The 15,325-nt window shown below is 36.0% G+C and overlaps 2 protein-coding genes and 1 non-coding gene across 5 annotated transcripts in view; 2 read left to right on the top strand and 1 right to left on the bottom strand.

Annotated features, from left to right (window-relative positions):
* LOC137712265 (uncharacterized) overlaps nt 1–15,325 on the bottom strand; it is a 105,635-nt gene that overhangs the window by 32,048 nt on the left and 58,262 nt on the right.
* Nucleotides 1–15,325, top strand: part of LOC137745780 (protoheme IX farnesyltransferase, mitochondrial-like) — a 51,088-nt gene that overhangs the window by 13,395 nt on the left and 22,368 nt on the right. Inside the window, exons 3-8 of one of the 4 annotated variants that reach the window (XR_015957000.1) lie at nt 4,864–5,001; nt 5,128–5,261; nt 6,368–6,493; nt 6,917–7,014; nt 7,713–8,191; nt 8,429–8,976. The exons of 1 other annotated variant lie outside the window; for it this stretch is intronic. Coding sequence is in view for 1 of the 3 variants with exons in the window: in XM_088686370.1 (XP_088542496.1) it covers nt 4,864–5,001; nt 5,128–5,261; nt 6,368–6,493; nt 6,917–7,014; nt 7,713–8,068 (852 nt within the window). In the remaining 2 variants the exon portion in view is untranslated. 2 more of the 4 variants (XR_015956999.1, XM_088686370.1) reach the window with 2 other exon arrangements.
* LOC148690340 (small nucleolar RNA R71) lies at nt 2,042–2,152 on the top strand. The gene has a single exon (XR_015957393.1). It is a non-coding gene; the product is annotated as a small nucleolar RNA R71 (small nucleolar RNA).

Genomic DNA, 15,325 nt, shown 5'->3' with positions numbered 1-15,325 from the left:
TTCACGGGTTGACTTTGCTCCTTCTTCCAAAAGAATCCTATGCATGCACATGGTAGGGCTTATTCCCTTGATATCTGCAATAGACCAACCAATAACTGATTTGAACTCTTTTAACACCCTAATTAGTTTATCTTCTTCATTTGGGGTGAGGTCAGAAGTTATGATAACTGGAAGAGTTTCAAATTCAGCTAGATATGCATACTTTAGATGTGGTGGAAGTGGTTTAAGTTCAAGTTTTGGTGCCTTAACAGTGGAAGGGATTAAATGTGACCTCGATGGTTCTAAAGGCTCTAAAAGAGGTAAAATATTCAAAGGATACGGTGCCAATGCTTCCAAGGCAGCTACCTCTTCCATGAGTGCATCTTCTTCATCAAACTCATCTTGAGATTGACTCAAAACAGTTTGTAATGGTTCATTAGATTGTGCCTGCAAGAACTTAGAGAAAACAAGCGAATCAAGCACATCAATGGCATAACAATCAAGAGATGAAGAAGGATGTGAAAGAGACTCAAACACTTTGAATTGAACGGTCTCTCCTAGCACTGTCATAGTGAGGAGTCCATTTTGCACATCAATGATGGTCTTGGCCGTGGCCATAAACGGTCTCCCAAGCAAAATAGGCAATTCTCGGTCATGTATAGGAGCTTCTTCCATGTCCAACACTACAAAATCCGCAGGCAGGATTAGTTTATCAATTTGAACTAGAATATCCTCCACTATACCTCTTAGATATTTCACGGATCTGTCCGCAAGTTGTAATGAGATGGTGGTGGCTTTCAATTCCCCCAAACCTAGTTTAAGGTATACTGAATAAGGCATTAAGTTGATGCTAGCACCTAAGTCAAGCATCGCCTTCTCTACCTTCTTGTCTCCTATGGTGATGTTGATAGAAAAACTTCCTGGATCCTTGAGCTTTGGTGGAAGTTTTCTTTGCAACACGGCACTTACATTCTCGGACACCACTACCTTCTCATGTGGTCCATACTTCCTTTTGTAGTTGTTTAACTCTTTGAAGAACTTCCCATAAGCTGGCATGTTCCTAATGACATCAAGCAAAGGTAAGTTAACATTTACCTTACTTAGAATATCAAAAATCTCCTTCAATGACTTATCCTGCTTGCTCTTGGCAAGTCTTCCAGGGAATGGTATTGGTGGAGTGTAAGGTTTCTCGGCCTTGTGAAGATTTGGTGCTTCAAACGAGGGAGTAGCATGGCTTGGTTCCTCATTTGATTTCTCATTTTCTCCTTGAGTAACCCCTGCATTCACATGATCAGATTCATTAGTAACTTCATTGCCAACTCTATTATTGATAACCTTACCACTTTTAAGTGTAGTGATTGCTTTGGCTTGCTCTTGGTTCCTTTGGAGTATCACGGGTTGGCTTGGAAACTTTCCAACCTCTCTTTGGCTCAAGGCATCTGCAATCTGCCCCAATTGTGTCTCCATTTTGGTTAGAGCCGCCGAATGTTGTTGGAGAGTGCTATTGGTGGTTTGTTGGAATTGCAAGGTATTTTGGGCTAACAATTTAACCGTATCTTCAAGTGTAGGTTTTGGTTGGAAGTTTTGGAATTGATTGTTGTTCTTCCACGAAAGATTGGGATGATCTCTCCAACTTGGGTTATATGTATTGGAATACACATCATTCCTTGGCCTTTGATTGTAAGAATTCATGAGGTTCACTTGCTCTTGGACATACTCGGGGTAAGCCTCCCTAGATGGACATTGATGAGTAAGGTGGCTTGGTATGTTGCAAATGGCACACACTTCACTTGCTTTTGGCACCATGTTGAGCACGGATTCAAGCTTCTTTTCTAGGTTAGCTACCTGCAAAGAAAGATCATGATTAGAGTTTGTTTCATATACTCCAACTCTCTTACCCCTTACATCTTTGTGTTGAGCATTAGATCCCAACATCTCATAAATGTTATATGACTCTTGAGCATTCTTTTTCTTCAAAGCTCCACCTGCTGCATTATCAACAGTTGATTGACATGTTTGGGTTAGTCCATCATAGAAAATTTGCATTTGTAAGTGAAGAGGTAACCCATGGTGTGGACATTGCAACAAAAGGCCTTTAAAGCGCTCCCAACACTCATTGAAAGGTTCTCCATCATCTTGTTTGAAGTTGAAGATTTGTCCCTTTAATGTGGCTGTCTTTTGAGTGGAAAAGAACTTTTCCAAAAACTTCTTAGCCACGGCATCCCATGTGGTGAGTGAACCAGGTACTAGAGTCATCAACCAACCCTTGGCCCTATCTTTCAAGGTGTAAGGGAACACTCTCATCCTCAGATTTGCTTCGCTTACTCCCTGTAAAGGTAAACCACTCATAACATTGTAAAATTCTTTAATATGAGCTAAAGGATCTTCATTAGGTAAGCCATAAAAAGAAGGAAACATATGGAAATGTGAAGATTTAAGATCATAGTTTCTAGCTTCTGTGGGCAGCAAGATGCATGAAGGTGAATTTGGTATGATTGGTTGAGCAAAATCCTCCAAAGCTCGAAGATCATCTTGGTTGCCCGCCATCTCTTCTTCTTTTTCCCAATTAAAGTGCTCAGATCCTTCACTTGTTGGACTAGACGGTTTCCCTTCCTCTTCTTCACGGACAATGGAGGAACTTGTTGGCACAAAACTTTCCAAAGTGTTGCCCTTTAACCGTTCAATTCTTTGGCCTAATTCAGCAAGTCTATTTGACATATACTACCTGAAACAAGATAAAACAAGTTTGAATAAAAATCAGAAATCTACTTAAAATGAAAAGAACAAGGTTTAATATCAAAACAAGCAATTATAAGGGACTGAAATCAGTCCCCGGCAACGGCGCCATTTTGATTGTTGTTTTCCTTCTTCATGCTAGAATATGTTTAGTATAATGGCACAAGTAAGGGTGTCGAATCCACAGGGACTAATTGGACCTATATAATCACTTGTTTTGCAAGAACTCTTTACTAGAGAAATAAAACTAATCAATGTAGGCAGATTTGTTGTTGTAACTTGAAAGCATAAGGAAATGAAGTAAACACAAAATGAATGAATCACCAGCTAATAAAATGAGATAGTACCAATGGAGATGAAGCTAGGGATTCGATTTTACCATTGCTAACCCAAGGCCATGCTTGTTGAATCAGATTATACTCATCCATCTACCTATTTCTTGAGTTTGTTTCACTTAGATATGATCAACCATATGATGTGTGGATTTGATCAAATGTCTCTAATCATGAGCCTAATTGTGATGTGCAACTTTGGTTCCTAATCAAGAATATATAGTGCACAAGAAACTTTCACAAAACCAAAGGGAACACTCGGCAGGATGTTTGCAAAAGATTCCCTTCATTCATTCACATATCCACCAAGATTATGCATGATGTGTGCTTTAATCTTGGCTAAACAACCTGTGGTTAATTCAAATGATGATCAAGCATTAAAATCAACACACTAAGTCACAATTAAAACGGAGAATGAAACAAGAAATAGATAGATTAAATGAGAATTCTGAATTAACTACATGGCAATCTTGCAAGGCTACATCGAATCCCTAGAGAGAGATTAGTTACACTTCATGTTTACAAAAGGTTTGACATAAAAATATATAACATGAGTGAACATAGGATTAAGAAGAAAGAACCCTTGAAGCAAAACTGATGTCGAAATCCCTTAAGAGTTGCCTTCGGTGTGGGTGCTCCAAGTGTGTTGTAAATGAAGGTGGAGCGGCTAAGGTTGAATGGTTTCTGCGAATGGGAGAGTGTATGGAATGGAATGAAGCCAAGAAGAGATTGTGTAGAAATGGAAGGGGATTTGCGGCAAAGGGGAAGATTGGATGTGTTTGTGGTGTCTTGTGTATGAAAATGAGATGAGATTTTTGTGTATGAATGCATGGGTTTTTATAGGGGGAATGGGAGAATATGTGAGTGATTGTTTAAGAGTGAATGTGGTTGTTATGATTGAGAGTGCATGTGGATGAAATAATGATGGAAAAAGAGCTAGGTTGTTGGTGTGTGAATGCATGTGTTGAATTGGTGGTGCAATGATGAAAGAGTAAGTGCATGTGTGTGTGAATGGTGGTGCAATGATGAAAGAATAAGTGCATGTGTGTGTGAATGGTGGTAGCTAGGGTGAATTATGATGAATGCATGTGGAATAAAGATGGAGAAGGTGGTGTAATGATGAAGGAGTAAGTGCATGTGTGTGTGAATGGTGGTGCAATGATGAAAGAGTAAGTGCATGTGTGTGTGAATGGTGTTTCTTGATGGTTTTGGGGTTGTGATGCATGTGAATGCATGTGGCTAAGGGTTGTTGATTGGGCTAGAGGTTTTGCATGGCTCAAAGGATTGTTTGATTGGGCTAGGCCCTTTGTTTTATGTCCAAAGTGCATACAAGGCTTTCAAATTCGTCCAACACTTTGGCTCCAAGCATATGCTATCCATTCCAAGCCCAATTTTGCTCCAAAATGCTCCAAAATGCATCTTTTTGCTTCCTTAGCCATATGAACCTAAAAACACACGAAAATGGCTTAAACTACTAAAACAATTATGAATTAACAACATAGATGCACGAAAACAAGCTAAGTAAGTCGTCTAAATATGCTCCTATCAGTCTCCCTTTAAAAGGAATACATACACACACCAACATGAAAATTATGAACAAAATATTTAATGATAATTAGAATCGTTTCAAGATTAATGGTTTTCGAAAGTTTAGTATTATTTTATTTCGATGGTGCAGTTTCTAATTTATCCTTGTTCAGGGCCCACTTGATCGTTTTTGAGTAGTTAATGGCTCACTATTTGCAGTACCTGTAGTTTTGTAGATCAACAATTTGATCAGGTAAGGTGTTAAATCATTGAAATTATTTGGTTTTAGGTGTTTGAGAAGAAAAATGATGCCAAAATGAACAGAACAAAAAACAGACCACTACCTTCAGGACGCATTACGATCCCTCATGCAGTCACCTGGGCATCTGCTGCTGGTTTAGCTGGCACTGCTTTGTTAGCAAGCAAGGTGCCCAAATGAATTCACACTTTCTTCTATAAATGTTATATGAAATTAAATTTCTGATTTCCATCACCTCAAATGTTTGGTTGTTTGGGGACTAATGTTGCAACTCTTCGGACAAGGTTGTTGCAGGCTAATATGTTGGCAGCTGGTCTTGGAGCTTCCAATCTATTACTTTATGTGTTTGTCTACACTCCATTGAAGCAGATTCACCCAGTGAACACATGGGTTGGTGCTGTTGTTGGTGCTATCGCTCCACTTCTAGGGTAATTTGTTCCGTAATTTTCTTTGAGCTACATGCTATTTTCATTGGAACTATTGGAGTTACTTTATTTATTGCTTTGGCTGTTGAACAATTATTCTTTCAATTGACTTATAGTAGCTTAAATGTTAGTTGTTGCAATATATTTTGGCAGCCCAAAACTGAGCTGGGTTTTCTCTAATCCCCATTAAGCATAGCATTAAATAAAAACCAAGTTTGTTTTCCAATATCTATTGAAAGTACCCATTGCTGCACTGTACTAAATGTATTATACATAAAACTGCAAATTCCCCCATTATCTTTTTCTCTCTGTCCTCCCCACGACCTCCTCTCTGGTCTGAATTTTTTTGTAATATCTACGAACTTACCTCATAGCTTCCACTTGTTTAACAGTAAAATAGATCTCTCTCTCTCTCGCTTACACACATACACGTGTTTGCTTGTGCGTACGCCTTGTTATGTGACCATTTTCAAGTTGATCTTGAACAACCCCATGCAGAGGTAGTTTTCTTTGCGTCACCATCTGATTGGTTAACACTCCTGTAGCCAAGGACTGCACCACAAAGTAACACAATTATTGTTGATCGGTTTGTCTTTGCATGTATATGAGAGGATGATTGACCATTACTTACCTCTCTCTGATATCCCGTTTTATCTGCCCCATAGACTTTTAGATATGAAGCTTCTAACCCTGCCAATCAACTTTGATCTTAGCATGTTATTATGGAGATCTGTTAGGAATCATGGTGGCTGACTTTAGCCGTAGGCATAAAAAATAGAAACCGGGTTTTTTTTATTCAGTTACTAGTAGTTTTACTATTTTCTTGTCTATAATTCAACCTTACTTTTTCTTATTGATACAAGAGCAATTCTTATTTATTCTGATTGAAAAAAATGGGAATAGATCTAATTTTCTTCATTATAATTCTTTGTGCTGGAAGTTCCCCTTGGAGAATTCATATACTCTATAATTTTCTCGATGTTGAAGTTCCCTTTGCAGATCTGAACTGATATTCTTGTTTGTTTCATTACGAGTCATGCCATAAATAAGTTGTTATCAAGAACTGAATTTCCTGCATGCTGCTTCATGATTTCTATTTTGGGTTTCAGTTGGGCTGCACCTTCCGGCCAGGTTTCCCTCAATGCAATGCTACTCCCAGCTGCTCTCTACTTTTGGCAAATACCTCATTTTATGGCCCTAGCATACTTGTGCCGTAATGACTATGCCACCGGAGGGTATGAACTTTTGGGTCTTTCACAGTCTTACTTTAATATTTATGTCATCAGTTGAAAAGATTCAACTATTGCACCTGGAAATTGTTTCAGAACAGGAGTTTTATTTCCTGCCTTTGCTTTCGTGGGCCTTGTATCTGTTCATGGAAAGAATTAATCAATATCCAATTATGCCCTATGAGTTCAAGGCAGAAAGAATTATAGTTGACAGATTTTATACTTTTGAGAACGAATGTTCTGAGCAGCCTGTTTTGCTATCAATTTAATTCCCCTTTTAAATGATTAGCATGAGATTTTAGGAATTTGCTGTCAAGCTGATTGTAGGTGGGATCTTTGTATGTTGATGGTGGTCCACAGATTATTGATGCAGTTCACTTGACTCCTTCATGTCTAATCCTTTTTCGTTTGTTGCATATTCTGATTTAGCATGTTCTTCCTTGCTGATGCTTCTGGTCAGAGAACAGCCTCGGTAGCTTTAAGGAATTGCATATACATGATCCCTTTGGGGTTCTTGGCCTATGACTGTAAGTCCAAGACTCACAAACCATCTTTCTTTTTCTAATCGTGTTTCTATTTGTATTTTTGTATTCCTGTTGGTGGTTGTCTTCTTGTAATGCTCTTTGGGCCTTTTTCTTTTTCTTCTCACTTTTCAACCAATCTTATTTCTTATTGAAAGAAGGTTTTCCGTCATATAGGTGCCAGCATTGGTCTTCTTTAAATTGAAAATAAGTGATTTAGACTTACATTTACCATTGCGAAAAAAACACAAGAAATGTTCTCTCTTTTCTTTTTTTCTTCCATGAAATAGATTGGTATCTGGCTGTCGTGTCTGATATGGCTGTTTTCAGATTGCATTTCTGAGTCTTTAGGTATTTGCATTTTTCTAAGGCTCTTGGTGGTTTTAACAAAGCTGATGAGTTATATTTGTTATTCATGGTTTTGGTTAATTTCATATGTCACTGGTCCTCTCGTACATTGATTTTAATATGTGGCTTCTTCTGCCTGTTATCAATTGTATGATACTGTGGGGACAATTCTTGATCATCTTTGTACGTGATTGATTAATCGGACATGTCATTTTTGTTATCATGCAACTCTTCTTGGTAGTAGAATGACCAACATATTCCATGCTTGAGATGCAACCCTTGCCCTTTGATCACTAAGCAGGGAATAATTAATGTTGGGGATTACATCTCATTCCGCCCGTTTCTTCTGTCTGCAGGGGGTATGACGTCTGGATGGTTTTGTCTTGAATCTACTCTTCTTACTCTCGCGATAACTGCAACATCATTTTCGTTCTACCGAGACCATACCACACATAAAGCAAGGAAGATGTTTCATGCCAGCCTTCTTTACCTTCCTGTATTTATGTCGGGGATTATGTTCCACCGCATCGTTGATAATCAACAAAGCCTTTCTGAAGAGAATTTAGAGAGTAGTGTTGAGCTTTCATTGTCCTCACAAGACGGCAATGTCAAACGGAAGAGTAGGTCGAGGAATTCCACAGATGGCTCACAAGTTCGCCCACCTGTATCGTACGCCTCTGTTGCACCGTTTCCATTTCTCCCAGTTGCTTAGTATGCCGATCCATGATATGTTTCTGGGTCCCTTGTTTTGTACCATGAAACGTCGAAAGCTGCCCGATAAAGTATTTTTGTTCAAAGAGCAATGTCTTTCCCCAAGCAAGCGTCTCCCGGAAAGGTAGAAAGCCTGTATTCTTTTGCAAATTGCAAGTTTCTTGTTGCGAATGTATTTTTTGCTTTGTAGTGTTGGAGGTTTAGGTGTTTGAGTTGGTAATGCATTGTTGATTTTAAGTATACGAATAAGGCGGCCATCTGTTCAATGATTATGGAAGAGCAGCTATTGATTTTTTTTGCAGAAGAATACAGAGTGATTTATAATATGAACGGTTCTAATCATAAACTCCTCATTCTTAAGGAGCCAAGGTATCTGCATCAACTGCAAGATCGAGTTGCTCAGCCTTATTGAGATAGCTCCTAGACTCCACGGGTTTGTGCACTTCTTAGATCATTCGATCGTCGTTAACTAATTAGGCGATTGCCCTACAGTCGTTTTTGCGAAGTCCAGTCGTCTTTGTGTTCTTAAGCTTGAGTAAGGTGATCGCTCTACAGTCGTTTTTGCGTTCACCTTCCATACCTATTTAAGCACAAGTCCCATTTGCATTTCACTTATGGGATTGGAAGACTTCCAAGAACTAACTTGCATTAAGCGTCTTTCGTTCACATACTATCGTACCTAAGACCATCTTCAAAGGAGATGTCAAAAATGTCACATAAATATATAACAGTAATAAATTACATATCATTTACTCCAACCAAGATGTCAAAGATGACATGGAAAAGAAGGCTAAGCTGACATGGACAAAGAGATATCAAATTTGAAGTTACCTTCAAATTTGATTTTTTTTTTCTTTTTCTAAAGGTATTCTACTTGTCTTACCTTAAATGAAGCACTACATTATATTATTTTTAAACCAACAATAACCCAAACTTTTATTATTTTTGTTTAAAAAAACATAAATAAAGCAATAAATTTTGGCGTATCGGGTGGAAGGAAAATATTGACAATATGTTATATTGCCAAGTCAGCCATCAAATTGAAATTTGACGTTTTGAATTTGATGTCTCCTTTGAAAATGCTCGAACATACTAAAACGTGTGTACAAATTACATGTGCACGTGTTCTTATTATAAACATAAAATTCTGTAAATCGATCGTGAAGTTTCTTGACGAACTCCTCAATCTTAAGGAGCCAAGATATCTGCATCAACTGCATGATCGAGTTGCCAAGCCGTTGATAGAGTTGTGTGCCCCCTGTTATATTGAGATTAGGCGATCGCTCTTTTTGGGTTCACCTTCCATACCTATTTAAGCGCAAGTCCCATTTGCATTTCACATTTAGGATTGGAAGGCTTCCAAGAACTAACTTGCCATAAGTGTATCTTGTTCAAACGAGATATCGAAAATGTCATATAGACATATAACAATAATAAATGACGTATCATTTACTCCAATCAAGATGTCAAAGATGACATGAAAAAGAAGACTAAGCTGACATGGATAAAGAGATGTTAAATTTGAAGTTGTCTTTAAATTTAATTATTTTTTATTTTTTATTTTCAAAGGTCCACTTGCTTTACCATAAATGAAGCAATAAATTATTTATTTTTAAACCAACGATCCAACTTTTATTATTTTTGTTTGAAAAAACATAAATGAAGCAATAAATTTTGGCATATCGGGTTGAATGAAAATATTGATAATATGTCAAATTGTCAAGTCAACCATCAAATTGAAATTTGATGTTTTGAACTTGACGTCTCATTTGCAAATGTTTTAACATACTAAAACGTGTGTACATATTACATATGCACGTGTTCAAGTCTGTGTCTACATTTGGCCACGTGTTACCATCACTGGCTCAATTATCAACCACTATTTACAATTAATTTGTATAGATGGGGCCAAATGTTTTTTTTCAAGCCCTTCATTTCCAAATTCCAAATCTTTAATATTAAAAGTTTGAAAAATATCCACTTACTGCTTCCCTCACAACCACATGACTTTTCCTTGTGGATCAAGTTAGAAACACCATTGCCTGGAATTTGTTTTGGGAATGGAACGTCGCTTTTGTCTTATTTCTCTTGACTAACTTAAAGACTGTCAAACGTTTTTACGGGGAGAAATTTTTAGTTGTGATGGGAACACAAGTGGTACATCATGTATTTTAATAGGAATGGTGAGAATTTTTTTTTTAAAGTTATTAAATTTTTAGCATACATATCCCATCATTTGTTTAATGATACATGATGTACCACTCTATGTACTGGTCACATTGAAAAATCTCTCCTTTACGGGCTGGATGTGGAAAAAGGAAGCACATTTCATAAACTTCCAAGCTAAAAACTGGCCTTTCCTATGTAAACCCGATTGGGCCGCTGGATGTAGAAAAAGGAAGCCCTTTTCATAAAATTTGAAGCTAAAAAGTACCTTTTTCTAGGTAAAATAGACTGGATTAAATGTACCGTGTGACAGGGAAAAGAAACCGTAGAAAAAAGAAGCTCTTTTCATAAAATTCCAAGCTAAAAAGTTGCTTTTCCTTATGTAAAAACGACCGGCCGCTGGACGTAGAAAAAGAAAGCTCTTTTCATAAAATTCCAAGCTAAAAAGTAGCTTTTTCTATTTAAAACCTATTGGACTAAGGCTTGGTTTGGTACTAAGATGATTCTGAAAAAAGATGGCATAAAAAAAAGCTAGGAACTGTTTTTGTGTTTGATAAACATTCAGCTTCAGTTTTTTTTCACAGTTTTTGGTGAAAAAAGCCAAAAACAAAAAGCTGCATAATCTAGCTATGAAAAATCGGCTTTTTTCACATCTGTTTTACATAAAAGTGTTCCAAACACTATAATACTGCTTTTTTTTTTTTTTTCAAAACCACTTTTACAAAAAAGTTTACCAAACATTCTGCTGTTTTATTTCACAACTGCTTATTCTCACAGCATAGCAGAAGCAGCTTTTTTTCAAAGCACAACAATACCAAACCAGCCCTAAATCCTAGTTTGATATTGAGGTGATTCTGAAAAAAGTGGCTATCAAAAAAAGCTGGGAGCTTTTTCCTGTTTGGTGAACATTCAGCTTCAGCATATTTTCACAATTTTGGGTGAAAAAAAAGCCAAAAACACAAAGCTGCAAAACCCAGCTTTGAAAAACCAGCTTTTTCACATCTATTTTACATAAAAGTTTATTAAACACTATAATATTGCTTTTTTTTTTTTCAAAAACATTTTACAAAAAGGTTTACCAAACACTCTGCTACTTTATTTCACAGCTGCTTATGCTCACAACACAGCAGAAGCAGTTTTTTTTCAAAGCACAGTAATACCAAACCAGCCCTAAATGTACCGTGTGACAGGGTGTTTGTCACCCACAATGTCATGTGTAAAGTACTTTCAAATTTGTTAGCTCAGTTGCTGTTTACTTTTGTTGAAATTAAATATCCACTTGAGTGAAATACAGGCAATAGGCCTAATCCAAACTTATTTTAGGTGCAAACATTTTGTTCATTTTTTTCCCTCCTGTGGACTGACCGATAAGTTATGGAAGAACATTGTCTACCACACAAATTAAAAAGAGATAGAATCATGAACAGTAATGAAGTTTATATTATTTTATTTTCGATGCACAAGTAGTTAATTTTAATTAAAAAGTTTCATGATGATGAACTAATCTCCATTGGAAAATGAAACAAATAAATCCTTCGATCTTAGGATAGTTTGTCAGTCAATACTTCAATTCTTTTTTGGAAAATGATTTTTAAAACTAATTAAGTAGATCAATTATTGCTCTTTTTGGGTTCACCTTCCATACATATTTAAGCGCAAGTCCCATTTACATTTCACATATAGGATTGGAAGACTTCCAAGAACTAACTTGCCATAAGTGTCTCTTGTTCAAATGAGATATCAAAAATGTCATATAGACATATAACAATAATAAATGACGTATCATTTACTCCAATCAAGATGTCAAAGATGACATGAAAAAGAAGGCTAAGCTAACATAGATAAAGAGATGTTAAATTTGAAGTTGTCTTTAAATTTAATTATTTTTTATTTTTTATTTTCAAAGGTCCACTTGCTTTACCATAAATGAAGCAATAAATTATATTATTTTTAAACCAACAACGCAACTTTTATTATTTTTGTTTGAAAAAACATAAATGAAGCAATAAATTTTGGCATATCAGATGGAATGAAAATATTGATAATATGTTAAATTGTCAAGTCAACCATCAAATTGAAATTTGATGTTTTGAACTTGATGTCTCATTTGCAAATGTTTTAACATACTAAAACGTGTGTACAGATTACATATGCACGTGTGCAAGTGTGTGTCTACATTTGGCCACGTGTTACCATCACTGGCTCAATTATCAACCCTATTTACATTTAATTTGTATAGATGGGGCCAAATGTTTTTTTTCAAGCCCTTCATTTCCAAATTCCAAATCTTTAATATTAAAAGTTTGAAAAATATCCACTTACTGCTTTCCTCACAACCACATGACTTTTCCTTGTGGATCAAGTTAGAACCACCATTGCCTGGAATTTGTTTTGGTAATGGAACATCGCATTTGTCTTATTTCTCTTACTGACTTAAAGACTGTCAAAAGTCTTTGCGGGGAGAAATTTTTAGTTGTGACGGGAACACAAGTGATACATTATGTATTTTAATAGGAATGGTGAGAAATTTTTTTTTTTTTTAAGTTATTAACTTTTTAGCACACATATCTCACCATTTATTTAGTAACACATGATGTACCACTATGTGTACCGATCACATTGAGAAATCTCTCATTTGTTGGCTGGATGTGGAAAAAGGAAGCACTTTTCATAAACTTCCAAGCTAAAAAGTGGCTTTTCCTATGTAAACCCGATTGGGCCGCTGGATGTAGAAAAAGAAGCCCTTTTCATAAAATTTGATGCTAAAAAGTACCTTTTTCTATGTAAAATAGACTGGATTAAATGTACCGTGTGACAGGGAAAAGAAACCATAGAAAAAGGAAGCTCTTTTCATAAAATTCCAAGCTAAAAAGTTGTTTTTCCTATGTAAAACCGACTGGCCGCTAGACGTAGAAAAAGAAAGCTCTTTTCCTAAAATTCCAAGCTAAAAGTGGCTTTTTCTATTTAAAACCTATTGGACTAAGACTTGGTTTGATGTGTTCGTAACATGTGACCGATAATGATCCAATTAGTTAACTCGTTGACCCAAAACCCGTTATTTTCTTGTCGTTTCAAATCAGATTAACAGGTCATGTAAGAATTGTCATGTCTATGCTCCAATTTGGATCTCCCTTTTCTCTGATACATAATTTGTCTTGTAAACTACTATACATCACACAAAATGCGCATTTCAAAGAACTTTATCGGAGTTGTTTTATTTCATAGGTTACTAAGTGTCTCTCATGACTTTTCTTTGGGGATGAAGTTGAACTATCACTACCTGGAATTAGTTTTGGGGATGGACCATCATTTTTGCCTTTTATCTCTTGACTGACTTATAAATTTTTCCACAACGACTTTGTCTACTGTCTTTGTGGCGCTGGATGTGGAAGAATGAAGCTTCTTTCATAAATTTCAAAGGTTGAGCAAAATCTCCTCCAATTATATTTTTGATGGGAAAAATAATCACCTTAAGACAAAAAAAAAAAAAAAAAAAAAAAAAAGAGAGAGAGAGAGAGAAGAAATAAGACCTGTAGAATATTAATCTTCGTGAGGTATATAATTATATATGCAAGTGGTAAATTGTTTTAATGTATAAGGTCTTTCTCTTTGACCAACGAAGAGAAAGCTTTGTTTACTCTGACACATAATTTAACTTCTAGATATTTCAGAGCACCTTATAGGAGTTGTATTTTTCAAGTTACTAACCATTTCTCGCAAACAAGTTATGTTCTTCAAGGTATGTGGCATAGATGGGGTTATGATCCAAGTTACGTTCTTTTCTATGCCTTATTCTATAAAGGACTTCAAATATTTTCTTTATGTATGAAAAATGATAACCACAAGTTGATTGGCTCTTAGTTCAACTCAGTTTGCAATTCTCACATGGATATGTTTACAGAAATGTATAAAAGACCATACGAAAATGAAAGAACATAAGGGAAATGATGTTAAATACTTAGAAAATATCCAACTACAAAGTAATAACTTGAAAGAAATGAAAAATATAAGAGATCAAGCAAGTTAAACCCATTTGGGCAAACTTTCTTGCTAGTCGGGCAAGTTCATGCACGTTGTTGAAGTGATTTGAAAAGAATTTTCTTAAAAGGAATCGATCTTACAGGCAATGTAGCAGAGCTTTAAACATAAATACATGTACAAATATGCTAAATTACAAAAGGAATTTGAAATATTGTAGGCTGCAGATATTCAAAGTTTTTATGAGTTGTGAATTGAGTGTCATTTTCTTCTTTCTTTATGCTACTATATATAGAACATACATTTCTTCCAGTTTAAACCTTTTACTCTTAGCATAATTATGTATGCTCCTATTTGTTGATGTAAATACTAATAGAAGGAAAAAAAATTACATTGCAACTTGAGCTTTTATCCCCTCAAAATAACCAAAATGTCGTCAGAAAATAGCTTTTCCTAAGTAAAACTGACTAGGTTAAATGTACAGTGTGATAGGGTGTTTGTAGCCCACAATGCCACATGTAAAGTACTTTCAAATCCTTGAGCTCAATTACTGTTTACTTATATTTCCTTTCAAATTTCGCCATGTGTCATGTTTTTACACAAGTGGAATTTAATCTCATTTTTAATCTTTAAATAAATTTAAAAATGAAAAAAAAAAAAGAACAAAACAAATCGTGTTCCTGAAGTTTTAGCCCCCTCCGACCCAACCTGGTAATCCCCTTCCACACACCGCCGCATATCTTTTGTTCACAATTTGGGGATTAAAATCGAAAATCCTTTCGGATGCCGACTCCCAAGCGGTGTGAAGGCGTTTGGAAATACATTCAGCGTGACTGATGGGTTTGCTTGGCTGAGTCGGACTCATCGATTCAGCGTGGTTCTGGTTGAATTTGGAAAGTTGGTAAAGAAGAAAACGGGATTTGATTTGAAGGTTAGACAATTAGATTCAATTTTAGTTTCTGTATTCTTTTGTTTTGATTAAGTTGGGTGGGCACTGACTGATTTTGTTTTGAAATTTCCGTGACTGATGAGGAAATCATCAGAAAATTGAGATTCAATTCCAGCTGTATAAAAGTCGTCGAACGTGGCAAACTTTGAATGGAAGTACCACGAA

The sequence above is a fragment of the Pyrus communis genome, chromosome 15 (genome assembly GCF_041283825.1).
Source record: "Pyrus communis isolate YQ-2024b chromosome 15, ASM4128382v1, whole genome shotgun sequence".
Classification (NCBI taxonomy): Eukaryota; Viridiplantae; Streptophyta; class Magnoliopsida; order Rosales; family Rosaceae; genus Pyrus; species Pyrus communis.
This window is presented reverse-complemented; position numbering and strand designations above follow the sequence as displayed.